Source organism: Suncus etruscus, chromosome 13 (assembly GCF_024139225.1).
Source record: "Suncus etruscus isolate mSunEtr1 chromosome 13, mSunEtr1.pri.cur, whole genome shotgun sequence".
In the NCBI taxonomy this organism is placed as follows: domain Eukaryota; kingdom Metazoa; phylum Chordata; class Mammalia; order Eulipotyphla; family Soricidae; genus Suncus; species Suncus etruscus.
The window spans coordinates 59,511,524-59,538,869 of NC_064860.1; the positions used below are offsets into that span (position 1 = coordinate 59,511,524).

The window sequence follows — 27,346 nt, forward strand, 5'->3', positions numbered from 1 at the left end:
GAAGAAAAGAATGTTAGCTGAAACTATTGCAGCAATTATTTCACTATATATATAAATCAAACTACGATGCTACATTCCTTAACTTGTACGGTACTAGATAGGTCAGTGATCTCTCAATAAAACTAAGAAAACACACACAAAAAAGTAACACTCACATTGCCAATGGTTCTATAAACTAGGTATTTTTATAATTTTATCACTTGTTACATTTCATTTTAACTCAACATCTGTTCTGTTTTTTTTTTAAAAATTCCATGCATGCAATTTATTGGGAGAGAATAGTCTGCCTTGAGATAAGCATTTGGAAGTGGTTCCAGCACAAGAAGTTTTGTATATTTGAAAATAATACCTTTGGAATGTGTTAAGGAGACAGGGAAAAAAACAAGTATAGTTCTAACTTATTCTCATAAAGGAAGATGCTTCAAGTAGTTAGAACAGTAATACATGGCAAGGATCTTGTATGTTTCTGACCCATGTTCGATCCCTAACACCCCATGTGGTCCCTGAGCCTCAAAACCAGATATGGCCCAAAACACAAAACCTAAATAAATTAGAGACCTAATATGCTTCAATTATAATAGATCAGTCAATTCTTGTGTCATTTACCTAATATCATGATGAACTTCCTTTTCATATTTTTCTTCTCGGCGCTTTTTACGACAGCAAAAGATGACCAGACTAATGAGCACAAGCGCAAGCAAAATTCCTATAACAGCTCCAGCGATTGTTCCAGCTCTATTTGAAGCTAAATGGTGAAGAGAACATAAAAAAAATGTTTACTGATATAAAGGTTACTATCAAAAGTTTACACATTGATAGAATGCTTTAAATGCAAAGGGGCCAGAGTGATAGCACAGTGGTTGGGCATTTGACTTGCATGTGACCGACCCAGCACAGAACTGGGACAGAACCAGGATGGACCCAGGTTCAATCCCGGGTATTCCACAGTGTCCCCCAAGCCTGCCAGGAGCAAGTACTTAGAACAGAGCCAGGAGTTTTTAGCACCACTGGCTATGCCCCCCCCCCAAAAAAAATATTTAAATAATGCATACATTTACTAACTACTGAAACAAGAGAGGTTAGTTTCTACTTTTTGATCAAGGTAAAAATTCATTGAAAGAATTTTCTTCTGTCATACACAATATAGGTATATCTTCCTTTACTGTATTTCACTTTGTATTTTACAGACTCTGCATTCATTTTAATCAATTGAATGCTTTGCAGTAACCCAACATAAAACAAGTCTTACAGAGCTATTTTCCCATATATACAACAATTATTCATAAGGTACATGTAGTTATTTTATATATAATGCTATATTATATTAATGGTACAATTGTAACTTTTATATACACTGTATTCTTATGACTTCTTTATTACAATATTTGCTTTATTGCTATAGTTTGGGACCAAATCAGCAATATATGAGGTGTCCCTGTTATTTCAGGCATAAAAAGTGATAAAATTAGGCTGAAAAGATTTTAATCTTTAAAATTATCTTCTTGGCACTTCAGAATATTTTCATGGGTCACACCCAATAGTGCTCAGGACTTATTCCTGACTTTGTGCTCAGGGATCACTCCTGGTAGGGCTGAGGATCAAACCAGATTCAGTTGTATGCAAGGCAAAAAAAAAAACCTATCCACTGTACTATTGCTCTGGCACATAAGACTATTCTAAATAGGGGGCCAGAGCAATAGCACAGCAGGTAGGGCATTTACCTTGTATTTAGTCAACCAGGTTCAATCCCCAGCATCTCATATGGTCCCCTGAGTCTGTCAGGAGGGGTTTCTGGGTACAGAGCCAGAAGTAACCCCTGAGCACCACCAAGTGTATGCCCTCTCCCCCACAAATAATATTCTAAATAGGCCTGCTCATCAAGGCCACATTTTCTCTTGAATATGTGTCTCGCTTGCTTGTCTTTGGGTTCCTTTACTTAATTCCACCCTGGAGAAGCCATTCTCAAACACAAACTTCTCTCGCCCTTCACAATCTTTCTAAAGCTTCAACAAAAACTATCTTGTTTCTCTTTAAAAAATTTTAAAAGGATATTCTAAACAGCTTGTTCTGCGCTATGACTTGACATTTCTTACTTATTTAATGTTTTATTAACACATATATAATATATATTTTCCCCTTTCCATCATTAGAGAAGCTAATTGCCCCTCCAAAGAATGCTTTGATCAGCTGGAATCTCCTCACCCTCACTACCCACTGTCAGAGGATAGAAATTAGATCAAGATAGCTGGTACTTACGAGGAACCACATCTAGGCGAAGCATGCACTGATCAGAGCCCACTCTGTTCTTGACCGTACAACTGTACACCCCTGAGTACTCGGTGGTGGCATTTCTCACGGAGATAACTGGTGAATTCATCTCTAGGGAAAGAAAGGGATGATCTTTTAGTAATGGCAAGTCCCACTCCACTTGACAACATGGTTGTAAAAGCAACTAGATATGGGGCAAAAAAAAAAAAAAAAAAAAAACCCTGCCAGAATGCATAGTGAGTACTCTGCCCCTGGCTTATCTATATCAAGAGAGAAGGAACCATGCAAAAGAATAGAAAGTCCCAGCTGAAGCAGAACCACACACAAACAGAATTATCCAATGCCACAAAAGCACTTGGGTGCAAGCAGACATCCACATAACCAATTTTATCTCCCAAGTGGAAAGGCAAGTGGCTCTCTTAATTTGAAAGGGAAAAAAACAGAAGTGAGAGAAATTCTATATAAGACCAGGATGGAGAGATTAGAGCAAGATAATCCAGTAACAGGACACTTCAGATAAGTAACAGATTTAACTACTTGGGAGCTTTTTTAAACAGACATGTCATACATAAATGATCACATCTTCAACATGAACCCAGGCAAAATACCAAACACCCAACTCATGTTAGAACTTAGCCACTCGTTTATGATTGAGAACATTTTCCATTCAGTGCTGCCAGCAACTTAAAAAGCATGTGCCAACATCACTGATTAAAAATATCCTGAAAGGTGAAATCATTATCCAAACATCTCTTCATTTACATTACATGGCATTTCTTATCACAACACACTCATTCCCATGGAATCCTGATTATTTAGGACAGAAAAGGGATGGTATCACTCTCACATGTGCTTCAACCTGAGTCTTACTATATTGTGTGCCATGAGGTGGTCAGATTCTGTACTATTCAGGACTTACACACCCGCACATAGTTTTAAGTCTCAATGGCCCATGAATTGACAGAACCTGCTAATACACATATGTACGTAGGGGGGCAGAGAGATAGCATGGAAATAAGGGCATTTGCCTTGCATGCAGAAGGCCGGTGGTTCGAATCCTGGCATCCCATATGGTCCCCTGAACCTGCAATTTCTGAGCATAGAGCCAGGAGTAACTATTGAGTGCTGCTGGGTGTGATCCCAAAAAACAAAACAATAACAACAAAAAACACATATGTACATAGACTTAGGCCTTAGTGACCTATGGTACAAAATATCCAACTGGCAGTACCTGCTAACCACGAAGTGGGCAGTTTCTGAGAATTAGACAGCTTCTGCCATTCATATCTCAATGGAAGAGAGCCTTCTTTTGGTTCACACTTCAATTTAAAGTCATTTCCAATTTCTTCTGACCCATCAACGGAACATCTCGTACCTGAAGGCTTCACTGAGGAGAGAAAAGAAACAACTTTACACGAGGAAAGTAGAAGGACGTTGCTAACAACTGCTTGAACACACAGCATGCTGCATAGCCACTGGACCCCAGGTTCCGAGCTGACAGGACTGGAAGACTACAGGCGGCTGTCAACACAAGTTGGCTCAGCTTTATCCAGCACAAAACACGCAGGGAGGAGCTCAGACAGGCAGCCATGGCAAACGGAGCTTGGGCAGCGTCTCGGGCACAGCTGGCTTGTACCCGTCCACTCCCAGGGGCACGCCTGGGGAAAGCAAGGCTGATGCAAGATGAGCCGCTTCAGACCCAAGGAAGTGTCCCGCTCAATGTCTTCCTTACCTATTCTTCTACTCCGGCCTTGACAAGGAGCCTTCTGGGAGTATGTGCCATGTCACAGTCCTCTGGGTGCCATTATAATTAGTGGAATTAACAATAAGTAATACTGATAATATGGACAGGACAATTCATTTACTGTAGCAAGGACCAATGAACATTCAGGATTTGCATTTACACCCTCCCCCCCACCCCAAATGATCCAGAGAAAAATGACTCTGGTTAAGAGACTCATGTTCTTCTGCAGAACTGTTTTGGAAAGCTATTTAACTTACCCACTTACTCCAAATTGCACAGCAATATACTTTTCTGTTAACTTTATAAATAAGATATTAATCATGAAGATGATGATCCGTCATTAATAGTGCGTGTATAACATACACAACAAAACAAACGTATTTTAAACAGTGGAGACTGATTATTCCTTTGAAACAGTGTGTGTGGGTAATTCCTAGTACTGCACTCCGGAATTGTTCCTGGAGTGTTTCAAGCAGTGGAGACAAGAGAGAGGAGAGGGGGGGGGGAGGGGGGAGGGAGAGGGAGAGAGACAGATAGAGAGACAGATAGAGAGACAGAGAGAGAGAGAGGGAGAGAGAGAGAGAGAGAGAGAGAGAGAGAGAGAGAGAGAGAGAGAGAGAGAGAGAGAGAGAGAGATATTTCCTAGTACTCAGGAATTACTCCTGGAGTGTTCAAAGGACTATGTGGGATGCAGGGGACTGGACCCAGATCAGCCATATGAAAGGCAAGTGACCTCCCCACTGTACTATCTCATTTTTTATTGGTGAGCTGTACTCACTGACCATCCCCATCCCATAAACGTGCTTATCTGTTCATCTGTGGATGAACACTATTTCAGGTTTGGATGCAATTGTTAAGGTCTAATAAGCTAAACTGACCATGACCTTAAATATAGCCAGTAGAAACCAGACTGGCTGACCAATGAGGAAGGCAACAGGAAGGGGGGATTCTGAAAGCAGCTTCTGAGAAGAAATTATGAGAAATGGAAATAAATGAAGATGAAGGAATGGAGCCAATGAGTAGCTCCAGTAAAGGACAGTAGAGGAAAGTGAGTCTGAAAAAAAAGTTTTTGAAATAAATACGCTAACATTTAGAGTACTTAGAAAACTTAGAAGCTCAGAAACTCTAGCTTTTGCAATTCTTCAAAAGTAAAATCATTTCAAAACAACAGAAAACAAAGTGTCCCACTCTTACACACCTCCTTAGAGCCTTCACTGATCAAATGAGCACACAGGTGGTTCCCAAAGTCCAGTGGGTTTGCACTAGCAGACTCTAGTCTGAAGGAATCACAAATATTCAGGTAGCTGCTAACTATGCTTGCTCTGCTGCTGAAACAGCACAAGCTGTTCCCATCAAAAGGCTTCAAAGGCCTTTCAGGAGTTCTTGGAGAAGCTGCTGGGGAAGCGTGGTGACTGTATTGATTCTCTGTCATCATCAGCTCCCTCTTTTAGCTTGTGGTTTATCTGGAAGAACTGGCAGGATCTGGCATATTCCCTGAAAGTGGGCTGTCGGCAGGAGCAAAGCAAGCTATAGAGTAGAAGGCTGAGTCCCTCACTCATAAGCAACCAAAAGTCCATTCTGGTTCATTTCCACACAATATATGGTTCTGTGAGTCACGTTTTGTTTTGCTGTTTTCAGTTTGTTTTTTTCATTTGGGGGCCAGAACTGGCTCTGCTTAGGCCTTATTCCTGGCTCTGTGCATAGGGATCTTTCCTGGTAATGCTCAGGGAACCATATGAGGTGCCAGGACTGAACCTAGGTTGGCCATGTGCAAGGCAAGCACCCTACCTGCTGACAATGGCTTAGGCCCTTAAACTTTTTATTGAATACTGTGAACACCACAGTGACTTCTAGAGTCCTCCAGTATAAGCTGAAGCATTAGGCAGAGCCTTTATCCAAATGAGAAGGCCCTTGGGCCACTGCTCAAGTGAGAAATTTTTTTCTTTCCCCTAGATTACTCCAGGCAGATTAGTCACTCAAACCTTACAGATCTCTTCCTCCCAGATCAACAGAAAATGCTGGTTTCTCCCAGAAGCAGTCATGACTCACTGACAGACAGAGAAGAAAGCCAGTTATGAAATTCTCCAGGCCCCGGAGAACCATGAAGAACCACAGGGCCCCCAGGTGACTAGTTATTTCATCTCCCATCAGCAGGACTTCTAAGTATCTCAACTCTTAGCCCTTATTCGCTCCCCTCTCTTTCCCTGGTTTAAATTCAGACCTGGCTTAGTCACAGATGACCCCCAGATCTTGTAGCTAACAAAAGAAGTGACTATGTCAATGTTCCTCTCTTAGCCACTCACTTAGATGTTGATATTGGGATTGTGAGTTAATGTGAAAGTGAGCTTTCTCCTTCCTGGCAGAACTGGCTGCCGATAAGGAAATGTACTTACTTCAAAATGCGCCAATACTATGATTATATGATCCAGTGCTGGGGTCTGTGTTGCCTTGCACATTGAAAGTACTTAACCTAGATCCTATCTACTTCTACAAAATCTTTTTCTGACACCGGGACATTACTTATTCACATTTCTTCTGGAAATTAACACTGTCAACTGCGATTCTCTTAGTAGGCCTATAGGATTGGGAGATTTCACAATAAGCAGGTATGATCTAGTTGATACATCATAAATTAGCTAAAGTTTCATTAGATTTTAACCCTGGTCAATAAGGCTGTAAGAAGATATAGTTAGGATACAAAAACTCCTTAAAGAGAATGAGTGCCCGCTAGTTGGCATGTGGAAGGACAGTATTAGATCCCCCAGCACTGTGTGGTCCCTCAAGCAGAGCCAGGAGTAGCTCCCAGGCACTGCTAGGTATGAACCCAAACCCAAAGACAAACAAAAACAGAGGGGAGGGGGTGGAAAGGAGAGGGAGACAGGGAAAGAGAGAGACAGAGAGACAGAGAGAGAATACATAGTCATATTTTCCAGGTATATATGAATCTGGAATAAGAGTTTAGATAAAGTAACACTTTATTTGCTTGCACATTTATGATACGGAAAGTGCTGAGCCAAGGGACCAGAAGGATAGCACAGTGGATAGGACAGTGGGTAGGGCATTTGCTTTGTTAGATTTAGATTCCTGGCATCCCATATGATCTCCCAAGCCCACCAGGGTTAATTTCTGTGTGCAATGCCAGGAATAACTGTTGAGCACCACTGGGTCTGGCCCCAAAACACTCAAAAAAAAAAGTATTGAGAAAAATTGTACTGAGTTGAAGAGAAAGCTCAAAGATATAAGCACATCCTTTGCATGAGGGAGAACTGGTTTAATTCTCAGCCCCACATAATCCGTACGTAACATCAAGAGAGAACCCCCTGCCAATACTACCAGGTAAGACCCAATGCTTCTTGCACCCAAAAATAGAAAAAGGAAAAATAAAGGTAATTCTGTATAGTCTCAACTAGACAATGAATAAAAAAATTCCCAAAATAATCATTCCTGGAACCATTTCCAAGGTGGAAATGCCTTTTATAAGCCCCCTGCCTGCCCTTACCACCATGTACCCAGCACATTACCCCAGTGGCTAAGACTATCAATCTGAGATGCCATCAGGATACACAATAGCCTACATGCCTGCTCCCCATCTATTTTGCAAAGCTTTAGAGAAAAGGGGTGTTTAAAATAAGCCTCAAGCTTAACTACTTGTCTTGCTGCTCCCAAACTAGCCTCTCAATGAAAAGAAAAGAGGCATAATATGATGTGGGACAGACCTGAACTGATTGGCTTCTTCTAGGGTTAAGTTGAAGATTCTAAACAGCATTTCCTGTACAAAATGGGTCCCCTGAAAGCATTCCCTAAAAGAGAACATAGCTTACAGAAGAGGGGAATTTACAATCATAAATCAGTTGTTTCTATATGGTGCCAATGTCTTTTGCATAGTCTACTACAATTATTTTTTCTTTTTTTAGAATAAATATATTCATTTGGGGAGGGGGTGTCACACCTGGCAGTGCTCAAGGGTTGCTCCTGGCTCTGTGCTCAGAAATCATTCCTGGCAGGCTCGGGGGATTCAAACCATCCATCCTGAATTGGCTACGTGCAAGGCAAACACCCTACCCCTGTGCTATCTCTCCAGCCACCAAGTAGCACATTTTGTTAAGGGGAAAAAAAAAAAAACAGAGTGCATTTCAAGGCATTTTGAAAGAGGAAAAAAAAAGAGCATATCCCAGAGGCAAAGGAGCAGGCAATTCTGTGTGCACAAGCCACACAAAATAAATAGGATTTTATGAGTATAGTGATGAATATGACTTTCATTCAGTGTCGAGATATGAAGGGCCTCAATGTGTTTATGCAAGATACCAGAATACAGAGGAGAATAATAAACATAACCTCTTCTGAGTGCAAAGACTTTGCCATTTCCATTGTCTCTTAGGCCACTTGAATTAGGCCACAGAAAGAGCTTTGAGATAACCTATCCCAGTCAATGGGGCTGGGATGTGGTTCAGCGGAAGAACACTTGCCTTGCAGTGCAGTGTTCAACTGACAACACTGGGGGAGGAGGTCAGGGAGAAGGGGGAACAGAAAGATAATACAGATGTAATGGGGGGTTATATGTGGCTGTCACTGGTCTGGTCCCCAGATTACTGACAAGTGAACCCTGAGCAATCAGAAGGAGCTTCCGAACAACACTGAGTATGGCCCACGCCTCTCCCACCACTCCTGGCCATCTAGCTTTCGTCTAATCTCCTCACCTTAGAAAGGAAAACTGGTGCTAGGAAGCTTAAATGACTAGTGACTGTCTAATGGTCTTAGCCAATTCATATTCTTTCTTCCCCCATTTCATCTCCTACCACTGAAATGTTCTCACTTGAATGTCACAGAAATCTCATTTTTTTCTCTTGAATAAAGGAATTTGAAAACAAGGTTTCCACAACACAACATTTGAACTGACTGCAAATGGATAGGTAAATTTAATGATAACTAAGTCTTTTACTTCTTCAAAATGAGGGGCCAGAGCAGTGGCACAGTGGTAGGGCATTTGCCTTGCACATGACTGACCCGGAATGGAACTTGGTTAGATCCCCTGGCATCCCATATGGTCCCCCAAGCCAGGAGCGATTTCTGAGCACATGACCAGGAGTAACCCCTGAACATCACTGGTTATGGCCCCTCAAAATATTTTTTTCAAACTCCTTCAAAATGAAAGGTTGACACAGACAAAACGAGAGTTCTCACAGCAGATCTGAGTACAACACCAAAAATGCTAACTCCTGACTTAACATTGTTCTCCTACATGCAACATGTTTGTGTGTTTTTCTTTGTGTGTGTGTGTGTGTGTGTGTGTGTGTGTGTGTGTGTGTGTGTGTGTTGGGGGGTAATTTGGCAATGCTCAGAGGTTACTCCTGGCTTTGCATTGATGATCACTCCTGGTGGTACTTAGGGGACCATGTGAGATGGGGTACCAGAGACTAAATCTGGGTCAGCTGAGTCCAAGGCAAATACCCTATCTGCTGAACTATCTATCATTCAGGTTCCATATCCTACATGTTTTATTTACCTTCCAACCTTCAATAAGGTTCACAATTGATAACATTGTTCTAGTGAAAAAAAAAATGTGTTAACTTTGTTTTTATCTTCTGGACAGTAGAATTATATCCAATGTTTAAATTATTCTCAAAAGCTCATCAGGCTTTGTCTTACATCAATGTTGCCAATATTCTGTATTGTGATCATTCACTATATTAAAACATAACATGAATAAAAATAACTTACCAAGAACTGTGAGTTGAAACTTCCTATTTCCAACACCGGGGGCTTTTTTCACTTTGCACTGATAGGTGCCAATATCTGACAGCTGCAGATTTGTAACATTTATCGATGCATCACCAGATTTAAGGTCATTGCTTGTAAAGTGTACTCGTCCTTTCAGGTCTTTATAGTAGTCTTCATAGACTTTATCCCCAGAATATAAAATAATCTAAAAAAAAAAAAAAAAAAAAGCCAAAATGTGGGGATAAATATATAAGAGAACCAACCATCTGTCTCATAAAAAAGCTCTGTATACAAGATACAAGATAATGAAGAATTACAAAACACAACAAAACGAGAGCATACAACAAAATGAGAACAAAGCATAAGAGGAAATGACAATTACTCTAATCACAGAATAAGAAAAGGGAAAGAGATCAATATGATACTTGGAAATGGCTGCAAACTTAAATGGGAAAACCTAAATCCTGGGGGTGATATTCAAGAGTTGGAAAAACTGAACAAAAGCACAGATTTGTTTGTTCCTATACACTTAACATTTCACTGCATCTACCACTGTAGTATTCTAGTCATCTGTATAATACTCAATACATTGGGGCTGAAAGAATATCACAGCGGGCAGGGCATTTGTTTTGCTTTGCATGCAGCTGCCAACCTAGGTTCAATCATGGATATCACATATCCCATCTTGATATTCCCAAGCCTGCCAGGAGTAATTTCTAAGCATTGCCAGGTCTGGCCCAAAAAAACAAAAACAAATACAACAAAACAAAACAAAAGAATACATTAACACCATAACTCACAAAATAATTTACTTTATCTGTGAAATCAAAGAATAAAAAACTGCACCTTTAAGTTGGAAACAGGTGAAAGTTATAAACTATTAAATAAAATCATAAAATAAATCTCAAAATATTTGGGCCCCAATGGAACCACCAAAAAAAAAAAAAAAAACCTCAAAACAAATAAAATCAATTTCAAATTATGTATGCAGAATTTTTCCATTAACCTTCTATGTTGAAAAGTGGACATTTTTCTAATCCCACCGAGTTTTCTAAACCATTCTCATGGGCTTTAATGAAAACCAAGTTAGAGTTAGAGAGAAGCTAAATTTGTGTTAAACGTGACCTGAAAGATAACCTAACAATAATCTCTATTACTTAAGTTGTCTTACTAAACTTAATCAGTTTTTATATTTGCAAATAAACTTCCAAATTTGATGATCTATGACCTGGGGGAAAGAGTAATGGTGACAAGCCCCCCAAAATCAGAAAATACAACTACAGTCTTTATCTGGCTTTTGGGTCACACCCAGCAGCATTCAGGGGTGACTCTCAGAAATCATCCTGCCAGAATTCGAACAACATCAGTCCTGGATCGGCTGCATGCACAGCAAATGAACTACTGATGTGCTCTCTCCGGGCCCCTACAATCTTTATCTGGCAAACAGTTTCTTTTTTTTTTTTTTTTCTTTTTTTGCTTTTGCTTTTTGGGCCACACCGTTGATGCTCAGGACTACTCCTGGCTATGTGCTCAGAAATCGCTCCTGGCTTGGGGGACCATATGGGACTTCAGGGGATCAAACCGCAGTGTGTCCTAGGCTAGCACAGGCAAGGCAGACACTTTACAGTTTGTGCTGCCGCTCTGGCCCCAGGGCAAACAGTTTGTAAGGTGGAAATTACGAGGACAAGAAGCTCCCTAATAATACATTTCATCTGTAGGAATTCCGAGGACAGGACATGGGTTCTTGTCTGGCATACAATTCACATGAAGCCCTGTGACAATGTGTACCTTATGAAAGAAAGAGCCAGTCTTCCCTACCATGCTGATGCCCCTTTACAGCTACAAAAGATCTTTTTTGTTTATGCACAAAGTGCTTGTGTCAAAGTAGCACTTGATTCGATTTTGCTAAATAAATAACAGAAGCAATTAAGTTAATAGCTAACCTATGCTGCAAACAGGAGCCATTACATTGTTTCTGCTATCTCTCTTGTCACATTAGCGTGTCAACAACCAACACTGAGAAGGCCTAGTGAGAAATGGTCAGGTCTTCTTTTGTACTGGACTATATGGATGCTGCTAGTTGTTTCTGAAAGCCTTATTTGGGGAGCTGACGAGCAGTGGCTTTAATAGGCCAACTTTTACTGGGCCACATAGTCAAGATAAAAATGATTTTTGTCTGGCAGAATATATTGACCTTATCAATGTTCTAACAAACTTTCAAGTTTATCAAAAATTTATATATACAGCATTACAGAGTTCTTTACAATGCAGAGAGGCTGGTATATCACTCCTGTTTTATTCTATGAGGAAAAATAAATATAGCAGGAAATCAGAGAAATAGTACATCAGACAGGGCACTTGCCCTGTATGTGGCAGACTCAAGTGGTCCCCTGAGTCACCAGGAATAAATCCTGAGTACAGAACCAGAAATAACCTTTGAGCATCACTGGATGTGGCACCCTCCAAAAAAAAAAAAAAAAAAAAAAATCTTTTTTTTTTTTTTTTTGTTTCGGTTTTGGTTTTTGGGTCACGTCTGGCAGTGCTCAGGGATTACTCCTAGCTCCACACTCAAAAATCGCTCCTGGCAGGCTTGGGGAACCTATGGGATGCCAGGATTCGAACCAATGACCTTCTGCATGCAAGGCAAATGCCTTACCTCCAGGCTATCTCTCCAGCCCCCCACCCCAAATCTTAAAATGGAAAACAGTACAACATAGTACGAAGGCTAATAAGGTGTTTTCTGGGGAGAGCGGCTCCCAGATTCAAAGATTCCTAGATTCAGACCTATACATTACTGCATAAATGTAACTGAAAAAGAATGTTCTTGTTCATCCATGTGCTTTTGTACTCTAAAATAGAGATTAGGATAATCCTGACTATTGATCCTGAAACATTTTCATTTCACACATATCTCACAAGTTTTGTGCCGAGCACCAGTCCTGCAACACAGTCAAGTCTGTGGCTCCCATGTTCAGCAAGAAAAACTCGAAAAGAGGCTACAAGGTCTATAGATGCTCTGTGCTACAGGATTTATTTGAGTTATAAACCAGAAGCACTGAAGACCTGTGCTCTCCAGCCATTCATATTAACCATAGAGCAGAATCCTGGATTCTAGAGACATTTTCCTTTCTGTGAAGTGATGCTGGAAATCAAACTCAGAACCTCATGCATGAAATTCCAGTGGTCTATCACCAAGCCACAGCCCTGGTCTCGAGAGTTCCTGGCCTCAAAAGTGGAAGTGGTGGTGGTTTGAATCTTGGAATCCCATATGGTCCCCCCAAGCCTGCCAGGAGTGAGATAGATATATATTTACATACACAACATATATATATATATATATATATGTTGTGTATGTAAATATTTTGGGGGATTACTATGTTACTCACCCTAAACTGATTGGTGATTGTGCCCTACCCTAGGGTGTGACCTGGCATTCTGCCCCCACCCTAGGGTAGGACCTGATTCTGCTTTCACCATTGGTTGGTATCTGATCCCACTATTGGGTGGTACCTGACTCTGAAGTATAAAAACAGGGATCTGTGGAAGACCGGGGCTTTGGCTGGCTGGAACTGAAGCTGAGTCTTTGGACTTCAGTTTTGTCCTCCGAATAAAGCGAATATTTCCACGAGCCTGACTGTCTGCGAGCTGCTTACCCGACGTTTCACCTCAGAACTGTGGGCTAGACAGGGTGGCAGACGCGTGCTCCGAGCTGGAAGAAAAAGGCCTCATTCTCCATCCCACCATCAGTCAACCTCTTCAGGGGCTGACCTGCTACAATATATACACACACACACACACACACACACACACACATATATATATATATATATATATATATATATATATATATATATTGGTTTTTGGGTCACACCCGGCAGTGCTCAGGGGTTACTCCTGGCTGTCTGCTCAGAAATAGCTCCTGGCAGATATGGGGGACCATGTGGGACACCGGGATTCGATCGGCTGCTTGCAAGGCAAACGCCGCTGTGCTGTGCTATCTTTCCGGGCCCACCAGGAGCGATTTTTAAGCATAGAGCCAGAAGTAACCCTAAGCACTGCTGGGTGTGATTCCCCCCCCCCAAAAAAAAGAAAAGTGAAAGTGGACCTCTGTCTATGTGTGAGACTGACCTCAGTTAAAATCCATATGCTGTATGTGAGGATGCCAACACAGACATGGCAATAAAAAGACAAATCAGTTACAGAACAGGCATCTGGGCTAAGTAAACAGAATGAGTCAGGCTTCAATGATTTCACTTAGGGAGATAGAAGGAATTTCCAGTGTTCACAGCTGGGATTACTCCCAATTTGGGAAAGTACCTTAATTATTTTCTGCACAAACCTATAATAAGCAAACTGCCTGATTTTGCCAAAAATAGTGATTGCTTAACCAAGCTTTAATGAAGGCTTTAAGTTGGCTAAACAGGCCCTTCTTCACAAACAAATCATAAGGAAAAAAGATTAATGGAAGGGCCGGCGAGGTGGCGCTAGAGGTAAGATGTCTGCCTTGCAAGCGCTAGCCAAGGAAAGATCGCGACCGCGGTTCGATCCCCCGGCATCCCATAGGGTCCCTCCAAGCCAGGGCCAATTTCTGTACACTTAGCCAGGAGTAACCCCTGAGCATCAAATGGGTGTGGCCCAAAAAACAGAAAAAAAAAAAAAAAGAAAGAAAAACCAATGAGCTCTATTCTACCACTTTGGGGCCGGGCGGTGGCGCTGGAGGTAAGGTGCCTGCCTTGCCTGCGCTAGCCTAGGATGGACTGCGGTTCGATCCCCTGGCGTCCCATATGGTCCCCCAAGAAGCCAGGAGCAACTTCTGAGCACATAGCCAGGAGTAACCCCTGAGCGTCACAGGGTGTGGCCCAAAAACCAAAAAAAAAAAAAAAAAAAAAAAAAGATTAATGGACTGGAGGAACATACAATAGGCAGGGCATTTGCCCCGCATGGGGTCCAGTCTAGGTTCTATCTAAAGCATCCCATACAGTCCCCCCTGAGCTTAGTCAGGGCCTTCAGCACTGCTGAATGTAGCCGCAAAACAAAAATGAACAAACCCTCTCTAAATAAACGCATGAAAACACATTGCTCTAAATATATGGGACTGATTTTTCTCTGGTTCTGCTCTAATATAATTAACACTGATTTTCTTTTGTTTGTTTTAGTTTAAGCATGTTAAGGCAAAACTAGTATTAGCACCATTTTAAATTAAATCAAACATTTTGGGATTACTGATGTGGTTCAATGATAAGAGACCCTGATTCACATATGAAACTCTAGATTTGGTCCCCAGCAAAGCAAAAATAAAAATTAGAAATATAATGGTCAAAGTTCAACAATTAAGTACAACAAATAAGGCACTTGCCTGCATGTAACTGGTCCAGGTTCAAGCCCAACACTGCAAGATTTTGCAGCACAACTGAAAATGACCCCCGAGCATCAATTCCAGAGTAATTCCTGAGCACTGTCTAGTGTGGCCCCAGAAAACAGAGAGAAAAAAAAAACCCAGCAACATATAAATAAAATACGCTGGCACCATAAAAAAGCAAAGTGTGATACATAAGTATTTAAAGACTGATTACTGGGAAATTTTCTTACTCTGTACTACTGTTGGCTTTTTAAGTGTTCTCCATTAGATTATTAATATATCTGTGATTAGAAAAAATTAACATAATTTAAATATTTAGTAGTATGTTAAGACGTCTTAGAAATGCATTATAAATGTCTATAAAGATTTTCCTTTTACAAAAGTTACTATGGAGGTTGAACTGGTGTACAACAGGCAGGGTATTTGCCTTGCAAATGGGGGAAACCTAAAATGAATCCCTGCACAACATATGATACCATGAGCTTTGCCAGGAGTGATCCCTGGGTGCAGAGATGGGAGCAACCCCTGAATATCACTGGGTATGGTCCTAAAACACAAAAAGAAGAAGAGAGAGATGGGAGAGAGAGAAAGAAAGAACTGATCCACTTCACCTCATTGCAAATGACCCCACTATTTGTTTTAGTAACAGTGACTGAATTCCTTATCCAGACAATAAGGTAGTCAAGAGAAATATGGGGCCCTCTTACAGCCCCAATACCCCGACCCTTCCCACGGCCACATATACAAGGTGCTGGACAGGTAAGGCCATGACGTCTGGTGAGTAAGTGAACACTTAAAACACTTACCACTTGATCCACAAGCTGATTATCAGCAGGTGATATCAGCCACTCAATGTCCAGAGGGCCCTGGTCTTCTGGACTAAGGGTGAATTTGCAAGGCAGGTAGGCAGTCTCTCCTTTAGCCTTTTCAATCATCTGTTCGGGGGTCGTAATTTGTAGACTTCTGGCAAAATCTGGAGAAAGAAACATGTACATGGATTAAGCATCTTCTGGGAGCAAGCTTAGATCATATCTCCAGTCATTCACAAGGAGCACAAAGTGAAGGGGAAAGAGACTGCAATTTGGAACCAGGGCAAAGAAGTTTAAACTAGTTTGCATTCTGAGGCATGGGGTGTAGACAAAGGGAAAAGTTTGAGGGGTATGAGGCTATACTGGGTAGAATGAGGGAGGCTTTGCAAAGCTGAGGATCAAACTCAGGACCCTCTTCTTGTCAGACAGGGACTCAGCCCTTTGAGCTATCTTCCCAACCCCAAAGTGGCTTTTCTCCCAAGAGAATATCCTTTACTGAATCCACTTTCCTTTAAGAGCTCTGTCAACTTTCTAATTCGGTATGAACTAATTTTCTATTAGTGGAATTTGTTTACTATCCAAGATGTCTAAAACAAAATCCAAAAGATCAGTGACTCAGCACCCCCACCCCACCGTCATGCTGCCCACAGGTACCAAGGGTGTTTCCCAAAATCTTTGCAATTGATCTACAGGCATCACAATGAAGTGCTATGTCCCCACCCACCATGAAATGATGACAGTGCAGGGACCATGCACAGAACTCCAATGTACAAGCCCTGCCAGCAGAGATGTGTGTGACCAAGCCAACATAAGTGAGAGCAAGTCCATCAAGACCAACTGAGTGCATGTGACACCCGCCCCCCCCCCATGCAATGCAATGCAACAGCAAAGGAAAGGAGGGAAGTGAACATTGTGACACAAACACAAAGGTTAAATTTAGCTAATTCATGGTTCCATTCGTCCATCAATTTGCACCTGCCAAGGTGCCACATATAGCAAGCATAGGGAAATCTGTTGCTGAGGCAATTACTGATATGTGGACAAGTTTTCCAAAGACTTAATTCTAAATATTTTTTAAACTTAATGATTTGTTTCTTAATGCTTAAACACATTTCTAAGCAACAATTGTTGATTGATTGATTGGTTGGTTGGTTGGTTATTGGGCCACAACTAGCAGTGCTCAAAATCACTCCTGGCTCTGCATTCAGAAATCAGACTGGGGGAACCATATGGGATACTGGGAAATGAATAGGGCCCCTCACAGGTTGGCTGTATGTAAGGCAAACACTCTATTGCTGTGATATCTCTCCAGCCCCAGCAATAACCATTAATGCCAGTTTAAAAGAGTGGGAAACCTTTGGGGCTGCAGAGATTGCATGGGAGTAGGGCATTAGCCTTGCATGCAGAAGGACGGTGGTTCAAATCTTGGCATCCAAAAAAAAAAAAAAAATCCTGGCATCCCATATGGCTCTTTGAGCCTGCCAGGAGCAATTTCTGAGTGTAGAGCCAGGTGTGACCCAAAAACAAACAAACAAACAAACAAAAGCATTTTTTAAATACCCGGGCTTCAGCTCCAGGCAGCATTCGCTCCATAAGAAATGCAGACATTTTCGCCTCTGGAGGTTGGAGTGGGGGTGTATGATTCATGGTATGGTAGTTGAAAGAGCCTTACAGTTCTACAATACGCGATAGCGGGTGTGGTTTGCAAGCAAAAGGTCACATGTTTGAGCCCCAGTACTACCCTACATGCAGAGCACAACTGTCACTGGGATCCCTGGGGTTGCCACAAGCCCCCAAATAAGTGAATCTGGATAAGGTACTGAACCCCCAAAGTGTACACACAAACAACACAATCAAATGGGCAGCCACTACAAAATGTGCATGTACGTGGCCACCAGTCACTTCAAATACAAAGGAAAAGAAGACAAAAAGACATTCCCAAGAGTGAAGACTATCCCATTACCTATGGCAAAACTTGTATTTTACATGAACTTCCATTTAAATCATACTTAGCAAGTAAATGGGTTTCTTATTTACTTATGGGTGTTTTCTTTAATTAGAAAATGTGGGCACAGCATATTGACAGTTGACTCAATGGTGAATGTCAATGTTTGAAAATATGTAAAAGCCAAGATAAGAGACCTGAAGCCCCAAACAAGAATTCCAACAGGGGCCTGGAGAGATAGCACAGCGGCGTTTGCCTTGCAAGCAGCCGATCCAGAACCAAAGGTGGTTGGTTCGAATCCCGGTGTCCCATATGGTCCCCCGTGCCTGCCAGGAGCTATTTCTGAGCAGACAGCCAGGAGTAACCCCTGAGCAACGCCGGGTGTGGCCCAAAAACCAAAAACCAAAAACCAAAAAAAAAAGAATTCCAACAGTAACTCATTAAATGTATCCAAAAGAAATGACAGCCCACTGTAAGAACTAAAAAGTTTCCTGCTACATGGTTAACTGCAATACAACTAGGACCTTTTGCAGACATAAAGAAAGGCAATAGATTGAGCAAAAGTAAACACAAGATAGTCTCCATACCTGCATATTCCACATCATCCAGATTCAACCACCAGTCCAGGGTCAAAACTCAACTGTGTAGTTAAAGTCAAAAGGTTGGGCCTATACCATGTCTACACAAACATTTTTCCTTCCTCGTGTTCCCTAAACAATATGGTGTAAAAGCTCTCAGAATATTTATATTATACTAGCAACTTACAGAGGCCAGAAGGTGCGGCTGCAAAACAAAAATATCATAAGTTCTAGTTCATTACAGGTGCTAGGGCAATTGTCTTGCATGCAGCTGACCTGGGTTCATTCCCAAGCACCCTACAGGGTACCCTAAGTGATTTCCTGGGCATAGAGCCCAATGTAAGCCCTAAGTAAGCTTTGCCAAGCAAGGCCCAAACCAAAATAAATAAATAAAAATAAAAGTAATCTAGAGGGTCATAGACCTAGTATAACAGGTAGGGCACTTGCCTTACACACAACCATGAGCCATATGGTCTCAGGGCCCCTTCAGGAGTGATGCCTGAACACAGAGCCAGGAGTAAGTTGGGTGTGATTTCCCCCAAAACAAACGAACAAATAAAAAGTAATCTATAGAAGGGCCAGAGCAATACTCCAATGGGCAGGATGCTTCCTTTGGAGGTGATCCAGGTTCAATATCTTGCACCACTGATGGCCCCTGAGCACTCCCAGGAGTGATCCCTGAGCACAGAGCCAGGAGTTTATTGAGAGAATGGCAAGGTTTGACACCCCCCCCCCAAATATCAACATAAACTAAAATGTAAACTAAACGTAAAACATAAATGTAAACTAGAGGGGCCAGAGAGAATAGCATGAAGGTAGGGCATTCGCCTTGCATGCAGAAGAATGGTGGTTCGAATCCCGGCATCCCATATGGTCTCCCCGAGCCAGCCAGGAGTGATTTCTGAGTGTAGAGCCAGGAGTAATCCTTGAATAAGTAAAAAAAAAAAAAAAAAAGTAAACTAGAGATGGCTTGAACTAGACAGAAAAAAAGATGCTTAAGGATTACAAGCAAATACTATGCCACTCTATTCAAGGGATTTGAACAGTGAGGATTCTGGTACCCACAAAGTTCCTGGTACCAATTCCCCAAGGCTACTGCAGAGACAACTATTTCTTGAGGAGAAAAAATTATATGGATCAATTTATATCTTACTTTCCAAAGAAAAACAATTTTGTTTGTATCAATTCATATGTATAAACAGATCTGTTCAGGTCAGAGCAATAGTATAATGAAGTGCTTGCCTTGCAGGCGACAGACCAGGGTTTGATTTCCAACATCTCATAAAACCCTCTGAGCCCACCACAGGTGATTCCTGACCACAAGGCCAAGAATAAGCCTGGGCACCATTGGCTGTGCCCCTGCCACCAAAAACATAAATAAATAAAAATTAAAATCCCAGCTCTGTTCACAACTTAATCTCATAAAAAGTTTAAAGGTTGAATCAGTCAATCTGACAGAAAATTACAAACTCGACAGTAAATGACATTATCACCCCAAACTGCACGCAGGAGTTCTGGTGTTATATCCCCATATACCACTTGGAGCAAACTCCTAAGTAATGAACCAGTAATGATAACAAGCAACTTCAAGTAACCCCAGAGCACCACATTGTGTGGTCCAAAACAAAAACTTTGCATAGCACTGGTCTATTACACTAGGTGTCCTCTGTGTGGTAGCCCAACATTCCTTACACAGAAACATAAATGTGTAACATGAAGAACCAAAGCATTGGACCATCCATCACCCAGTACTGACTTTCAGGGATGTGAGAGGTACCAATACTAAGACTGTTACAGCAACCCGGGTTCGATCACTGGCATCCCATCTGTGCCTCTTAGCCTGCCAGGAATACTTTCTGAGCAGATAGCCAGGAGTAATCCCTGAGCGTTGAGTGTGACACCCCCCCCCCCAAAAAAAAAGAGTAACCCAGATATGAAGGGTGAGACAGAGAACAGAGGTTAAGACACCTGTCTTGGGGCCGGGCGGTGGCGCTAAAGGTAAGGTGCCTGCCTTGCCTGCGCTAGCCTTGGACGGACCGCGGTTCGATCCCCCGGTGTCCCATATGGTCCCCCAAGAAGCCAGGAGCAACTTCGGAGGACATAGCCAGGAGCAACTCCTGAGCGTTACCGGGTGTGGCCCAAAAACCAAAAAAAAAAAAAAAAAAAAAAAAAGACACCTGTCTTGCATGTAGCCAACCCGTCCTCAATACTGACTGCATCATGCCCCAAGCAGAGCCAGGAATGACATTGAGCACTGCAGGATGTGGCCCAAACCAGCATTCCTGCCTCCAAGTGTAAATTCATATTCTAATTTTCCATCTTTGCAAGTAACAAATTCCAGTCTAATGAAAACAATTTAACTCATAGCCATCTTACAATTTTCATTCATCATTAGAGAAGCTGAATACATAAATTCACTGTTAGTAATGTGTCCATAAACTTAAAGCCAAAAGACTGGAAACTTTTTTTTTTTAAAGACTGGAAACTCTTGGGCCCGGAGAGATAGCACAGCCGTGTTTGCCTTGCAAGCAGCTGATCCAGGACCAAAGGTGGTTGGTTCGAATCCCGGTGTCCCATATGGTCCCCCGTGCCTGCCAGGAGCTATTTCTGAGCAGACAGCCAGGAGTAACCCCTGAGTACCGCCGGGTGTGGCCCAGAAAACCAAAAAAAAAAAAAATAAAATAAATAAATAAGAAAAAAAGACTGGAAACTCTTAAAGTCAGATTAAACGTAATTGATATTTAGGCACCATTCCAAGTATTTTTTTAGATTAAATTTAAGTGAACTACTCAAATAATAAAAGATTAATACTAGAACAGAATATATCTCAACCCTTAAATCAGAGGCTAGAGATGGAGATTTATGTGCACACGCACATGTGTTGGGGGGAGGGCCACAAGACACTACCTCATAGGTGGTCAAACCCTGGTTCAAGCCCCTGCTACCACAAATGGCCATATGGCACCCTGAGCTCAAAACCAGGAGTAAGCTCTGACCATCATGGGGTGTGACCCAAGCCTCCATTCCTTAAAGCTAGAGTCCATAAAGAGACTAGAGTCTCTGTAATAGACTTCAAAGACTTTTCCTACCTTCTTGAATCCCTGCCACCTGCCACTGTGTGAAGAAGTGCTAGAGGAAAGAACAAAGGTATCCCAAACTACAGCTGCCACTGTCCAACAGAACTTTGCACTGTGACCAGCAGCTGTTCATAGCCCTTAAGTGTCAAGAGAAGGAGCCATATCAGCCTCTACCGGCAAGATAGTTTCCTAAACTGGAACACAATCTGCCTTTGAAAGTCTCTAAAGCTTGTGTTTATTTATTTGCTATACTGTAAGACTAATCCAGCATTCTTTAAAACTACTGAAAACAGTTCAACTGGACTCCTTTAATATATCTCATAAAAATAATCTACCCCAATCACCATACAAGTCCACATTTCTTTGTAAAACTTGATTTTGTATTTATATATAATTGTGTGTGTGTGTGGTTTTTGGGTCACACCCGGCAGTGTTCAGGGGTTATTCCAAGCTCAGAAATTGCTCCTGGCAGACATAGGGGACCATATGGGACGCCGGGATTCGAACCGAAGACCTCCTGCATGAAAGGCAAATGCCTTACCTCCATGTTATCTCTCCAGCCCCATATATATAATCTTGACCTTCCTGAATCAAGATTCAATCTTGTGAAGAGTTTGCATTTATAAAAATCCTGGTTCCATGCCTGCCTCAGTCACTGAGATAAGCTACCTCTCCAAATTATACTTTTGCTTTCTATCCATGAAAGCTCACAGTACTTTACCCTCTGCTATTCATACCACCTACCTTGCACTTGGCATCCACTACCTAATTTCTCCTCACCATTTAAGGAATTTTATTGTGAAGCTGACTAAAAGATGATTTTGTCACATATTTCAGGTCAATGAATTTATCCCATAAAGCCACACTTTTTCTGGGCAGGAGGGCACAACTGGCAGCGCTCAGGGGTTACTTATGGCTCTGTGCTCAGAAATTGCTCCTGGTAGGCTTGGGGAACCATATGGGATGTCGGGATTCAAACCACCATCGCAAGGCAAACGTACTACTACTGTGCTATCTCTCCGGCTCCAAAGCCACACATTTGTAAACTGAATTTTTTTTCTTTTTTCTTTTTGTTTTTTCGGGCCTCACCTGTTTGATGCTCAGGGGTTACTCCTGGCTAAGTGCTCAGAAATTGCCCCTGGCTTAGGGGGACCATATGAGATGCAGGGGGGGGGGGGATCGAACCGCAGTTCTTCCTTGGCTAGCGCTTGCAAAGCAGACACCTTACCTCTACCGCCACCTTGCCGGCCCCTTGTAAACTAAATTTTTTTTATTTTTTTATTTTTAATTATAAGAACAAAGATTGAAAGAAAGAGGACAAGGTAAAGTTACAGTGAAAGGACAATCACCCATAGCATAATTCTCAGAACCCTTGCTGATATCTTAACTTTGAACTTTCAGCCAAAGAACATTAAGATAAATAAAACAGAATCCATGTACAATTACTTTGTCCCTCAAGTCCCCAGATTGTAACACATTATAATATTTCTTAACAGCACACAAGGCTGTAAACTGAATTTTAAAATGCTGCTGCTTCTGGTATGCTATTCATTCATTAGTTACCTTAACATAGAGAAATTGTAGACACTCTGCTTATTCATGTGAGTTCCGTGAACATTAGCTGAAAAAACTGGTGACTGCAGTGTATGTTAAAAACAATTAACCTGGGGGCCAGAGTGATAGCACAGCGGTAAGGGGTTTGCCTTGCACGCAGCCAACACAGGACAGACTGCAGTTCGAATCCTGGCATTCCCTATGGTCCCCTGAGCATGCCAGGGTCAACTTCTGAGCACAGAGTCAGGCATAACCTCTGAGCCTCACCATGTATGACCCAAAAACAAAAACAAAAAAGAGAGAGAGAGAGAGAGAGAGAGAGAGAGAGAGAGAGAGAGAGAGAGAGAGAGAGAGAGAGAGAGAGAGAGAGAGAGAGAGAGAGAGAGAGAATGATTAGGGGCCGGGCGGTGGCGCTGGAGGTAAGGTGCCTGCCTTGCCTGCGCTAGCCTAGGACGGACCGCGGTTCGATCCCCCGGCGTCCCATATGGTCCCCCAAGAAGCCAGGAGCAACTTCTGAGCGCATAGCCAGGAGTAACCCCTGAGCGTCACAGGGTGTGGCCCAAAAACCAAAAAAATGATTAACCTATCAGAAACAATTCCTATTGTTTGCATAGCTCCTAATCATAGTGACTACAATTTATTGTTGATGTTTAGTTTGTCCATTATATCTAACAATAGATGAATAAAAAGACTGCAGTACACACAGGAGTACTTTTCAGCTGTAAGAAAAAAATGATGAGGAACCCAAGATAATACAGTAGGTAGAGTGCTTGTCTTGTACATAATGACCTGGGTTCAATTTCTGGCATCCCACAGGGTTTCCCTGAGCCTATCAGGAATGATTCCTGAGTGCACAGCCAAAGGTAACTCCTGACCACCACCAAGTTAGGCTTAAAGCCAAAAAATAAAAAAGGAAAAAGGAAATTTGGGGCCCAAACAATAGAACAGCAAAGAGGGTGATGGACTTGCAGAAGGCTGACCAGGATTTGATCCCAAGCATCCCATTTGGTCTCCTGAGCCTAAGTGATTCCCGAGTGCAGAAAAAGGATCTAACTCCAAAATTACTCATAGTATTTTATCTGGTAAGAATCAAATTAAAGGTATAGAGAGATAGCTCAGCAGAAGATCATTTGTCTTGCATGCAGTCGATGGTGGTTCAAATCCCGGCATCTCATATGGTCCCTGAGCCTGCCATGAGCGATTTCTGAGCGCAGAGCCCAGGAATAACCCCTGAGTTCTGCCAGATGTGAACCCCCCCCCCGCAAAAAAAAGAAATAAAATTAAAAATGGGGGTAGAGAGATAGAAGGGTACAGCAGATGTAGTGGTTCCATGCACAAGGATTACCAAGGAACCCAAGGTATCCTTCATATGTTCCCCTAATTCCACTACAAGTAATCTCTGAGGGCAGAGATAGGAGTAAGCCCTGAGCAAAGATGGATGTGGCCCCAAAATAAAAATTACACTCTCCCCTTCCAAAATAAGGTAATTATATCCATTAGCTAAAATATAAAAGTTCAAATCCTAACTCAGCTCTCTAGAGTTTCAGGCAAAATCATGACAATAACAGTTTTCAAGATAACATCTTTCCATTCTTTGTTGTTCGACATATAATCACTGTTAAAAAAAGAACCTTAGGGTGGAAAATGTGCACTGGTGAAGGGATGGGTGTTGGAACATCATATGACTGAAACTCAATCATGAACAACGTTGTAACTGTGAAAAAAATAAACCAAAAAAGAACCTTCGAAACGTTTGCTTATAAAAATAGTCTAGAAAGATAAATATCAAAGTGGTAGCAGCAGTTATTTCTGAAAATTTGGGATTTTAAGTAAGATGACTGTCCATTTATTGGTTTACACTGATTTTTCTTATTATGTGCACAATTAAGGAAGTTTTAAATAAAACTCTGAAGTGACTTGCAGAATTTTCTTTTCAAAAATTAGTTTAGACTATTCAACTGCTTTTTTTTTTTTTTTTTTGCTATTGAATCAAAATAAACTAAAATCTCAAGATCATAAGAACAGTTACTGGGTTTCCTAGCAACACTGAAGGGGATTCTTTGCTGAGTTTTTCAAGTGTTGGCATTTAACAGTCACTGACTGCAGAAGACAAAAGACAGACACTGGGCCTCAAGATGTGTCACTGGGGTATAATTCTAATACTGGCCAATTTTATTTACATGGTAAAGTGAGAGTTCAATTTACTTGCAAACTACCTACAGGTTCAAACATGGCTTAATAGCTAAGTCAAGTAACAAATCTCAAACCTTTATTCAAAGGTCTATTTAGGGTCTGATGAAATATGTTACACATTATCACCACATATATTTGAGTCCAGTTAATAAGTGCTCAGAAGCAGATTCTATAAACTAAACCACACCCCCATTTGGGCAATGATTTAAGCAACGTCTGCCAGTGTTCTGATTGGTGGGGGAGTGGGGGATAGGGGTGGCAGCTGTGCTCAGGAATCACTCCTGGTCAGACTTGGGGGACCAAATTCAGATTGAACCTGGGTGAGCAGGAAGGAAGTGACTTACTGGCTGTACTATCTTTCTAGCACCTCTTTTTTTTAATTTTCTCTGAATTCCAAATACAATTAGCTGATAATCTAGAAACCTGGATTAATCTAGAAAGTACCATGCTGAATGATGTTTGTTTGTAGATGGAGACAGATACAGAATAAGCACATTCGAGACTTAAATAGACATGGTAGAAGGGACTGGAGCCATAGTATAGGGTTATGGTGCTTGTCTTGCATACATCTGACCAGGGTTTGAGCACAGGTATCCCTAAGCACCACTAGGAGCAATTCCTGAGGGCAGTACCAGAAATAACCCTTCACTAATCATCAGATGTGACTTAAAAGCTACAACTAAAAACAAACAAAAACCAGGGTAGAGGTATAGCTACTGCCTACAGACAGCAGAAATTGAGAACTGGACTTCAGTTTACCAGAGGGAGGGGACAGACGAATTAAAATGACAGGGGTTGGGGAGAGAGCACTGAGTTGATGATGGTGGAAAGTGGGTGTGCTTGTGGTGAGAGATTGTGTCACACATGAAACCATGTCATTACGTTTTCATAAATACTATTTATGAAATAAAGTAAACCACAGTGTGTGCCTAAAAACAAAATTGAAAAAAAAATATCAGGGCTACAGATAGTTCAATTGGTAAAGTGCTTGCTTTGCATGCAGCCAAAGGGAGTGGGGTGGAGAAGGGGTGTTTGAGCCCTAGCACCCCTATATGACCCCTTGAAAACTGCCAGGAGTGATCCCTGAGTGCAGAGCCAAGAGAAAACTCTTCCCCAACACCGTGTGTATTCAAAAAGTACAAAGATATCCTTTAAAAATAAAAAATTAAATATGAATCTAAATTGAAAAAAAAATGTTGTGTTTTAAACTGATGTCCTCCCTTGATTGTTTTCATTAATTTTTAGTTTAAATTACATGTTGTTTTGTTTTGCTTTGTTTGGGGGCCCAAGTTACTCTTGGCTCTGCACTCAGGAATTATTCCTGGCTGTGCTCAGGGAAACTGTATGGGATGATACGGGGGATCAAACCTGGGTCTGCCGTGCGCAAGGCAACGCCCTGCTCTGGCCCTAAACTCCATATTAATTTGGATAAGTCTTCAGATACCTTTCCTTCAAGCAATCTTATAATCGTGGGATTTTCCCACACACTCAGAAAACCCAGCATTCTCTGCCACACCCACCATCTTCCGGGCAGAAAAACAGCCCAGCTCCTCTACTAATCTCCAAAAGAAAATGATGGCTCTGAGTCTTGCCAAGTAGGTAGTCTGATCGTGGCTGCAAACTGTGGGGCCTTCTCAGAATGGGTGGGGCCAGATTCCCCTTCCTGGCTGAGGCCATAGCAGTCCACTACCACTACCCAAAACAAACAGCCCAAGACTTCGGGATTTTAAGCTGCCAAGCCACCAAATTTGTTCCAGATCTATAGATATTGGACTGCATAGCTGCACATGCACCTCAAGATTCCATAGGAGTGTCAGCCCACTAGGATCATGGGCAAATCGATGGGAAAGTTTCATAGAAGACCACTAAGTTCAGTGAGCCTAAACAGTAACACAGAATGCTCAACTAGCACTAACCAGCCCAATAAACCCTCAGAGGATGATTTTAGTAACCCCACTGAAATAGATAACATTGATTTTAATTAGACCTTTGTTGATCTAAGTTTTATAATTCCATTTACCTTTGTGCTGTACCAAACAATAAGAAGTCAATTTTTTGTTCCAGGCTGGGCTGGTGAGTGGAAAACTGGAGGAGGAATGGA

At 41.8% G+C, this 27,346-nt stretch overlaps 1 protein-coding gene across 1 annotated transcript in view; it reads right to left on the reverse strand.

Moving 5' to 3' along the window:
* CXADR (CXADR Ig-like cell adhesion molecule) overlaps positions 1-27,346 on the reverse strand; it is a 57,333-nt gene that overhangs the window by 1,502 nt on the left and 28,485 nt on the right. Inside the window, exons 2-6 of the mRNA XM_049785503.1 lie at positions 15,896-16,062; positions 9,731-9,935; positions 3,500-3,655; positions 2,257-2,379; positions 607-745 (exon numbers count right to left, since the gene is read on the reverse strand). Coding sequence (XP_049641460.1) covers positions 607-745; positions 2,257-2,379; positions 3,500-3,655; positions 9,731-9,935; positions 15,896-16,062 — 790 coding nt within the window. The remainder of the gene's footprint in view (positions 1-606; positions 746-2,256; positions 2,380-3,499; positions 3,656-9,730; positions 9,936-15,895; positions 16,063-27,346) is intronic.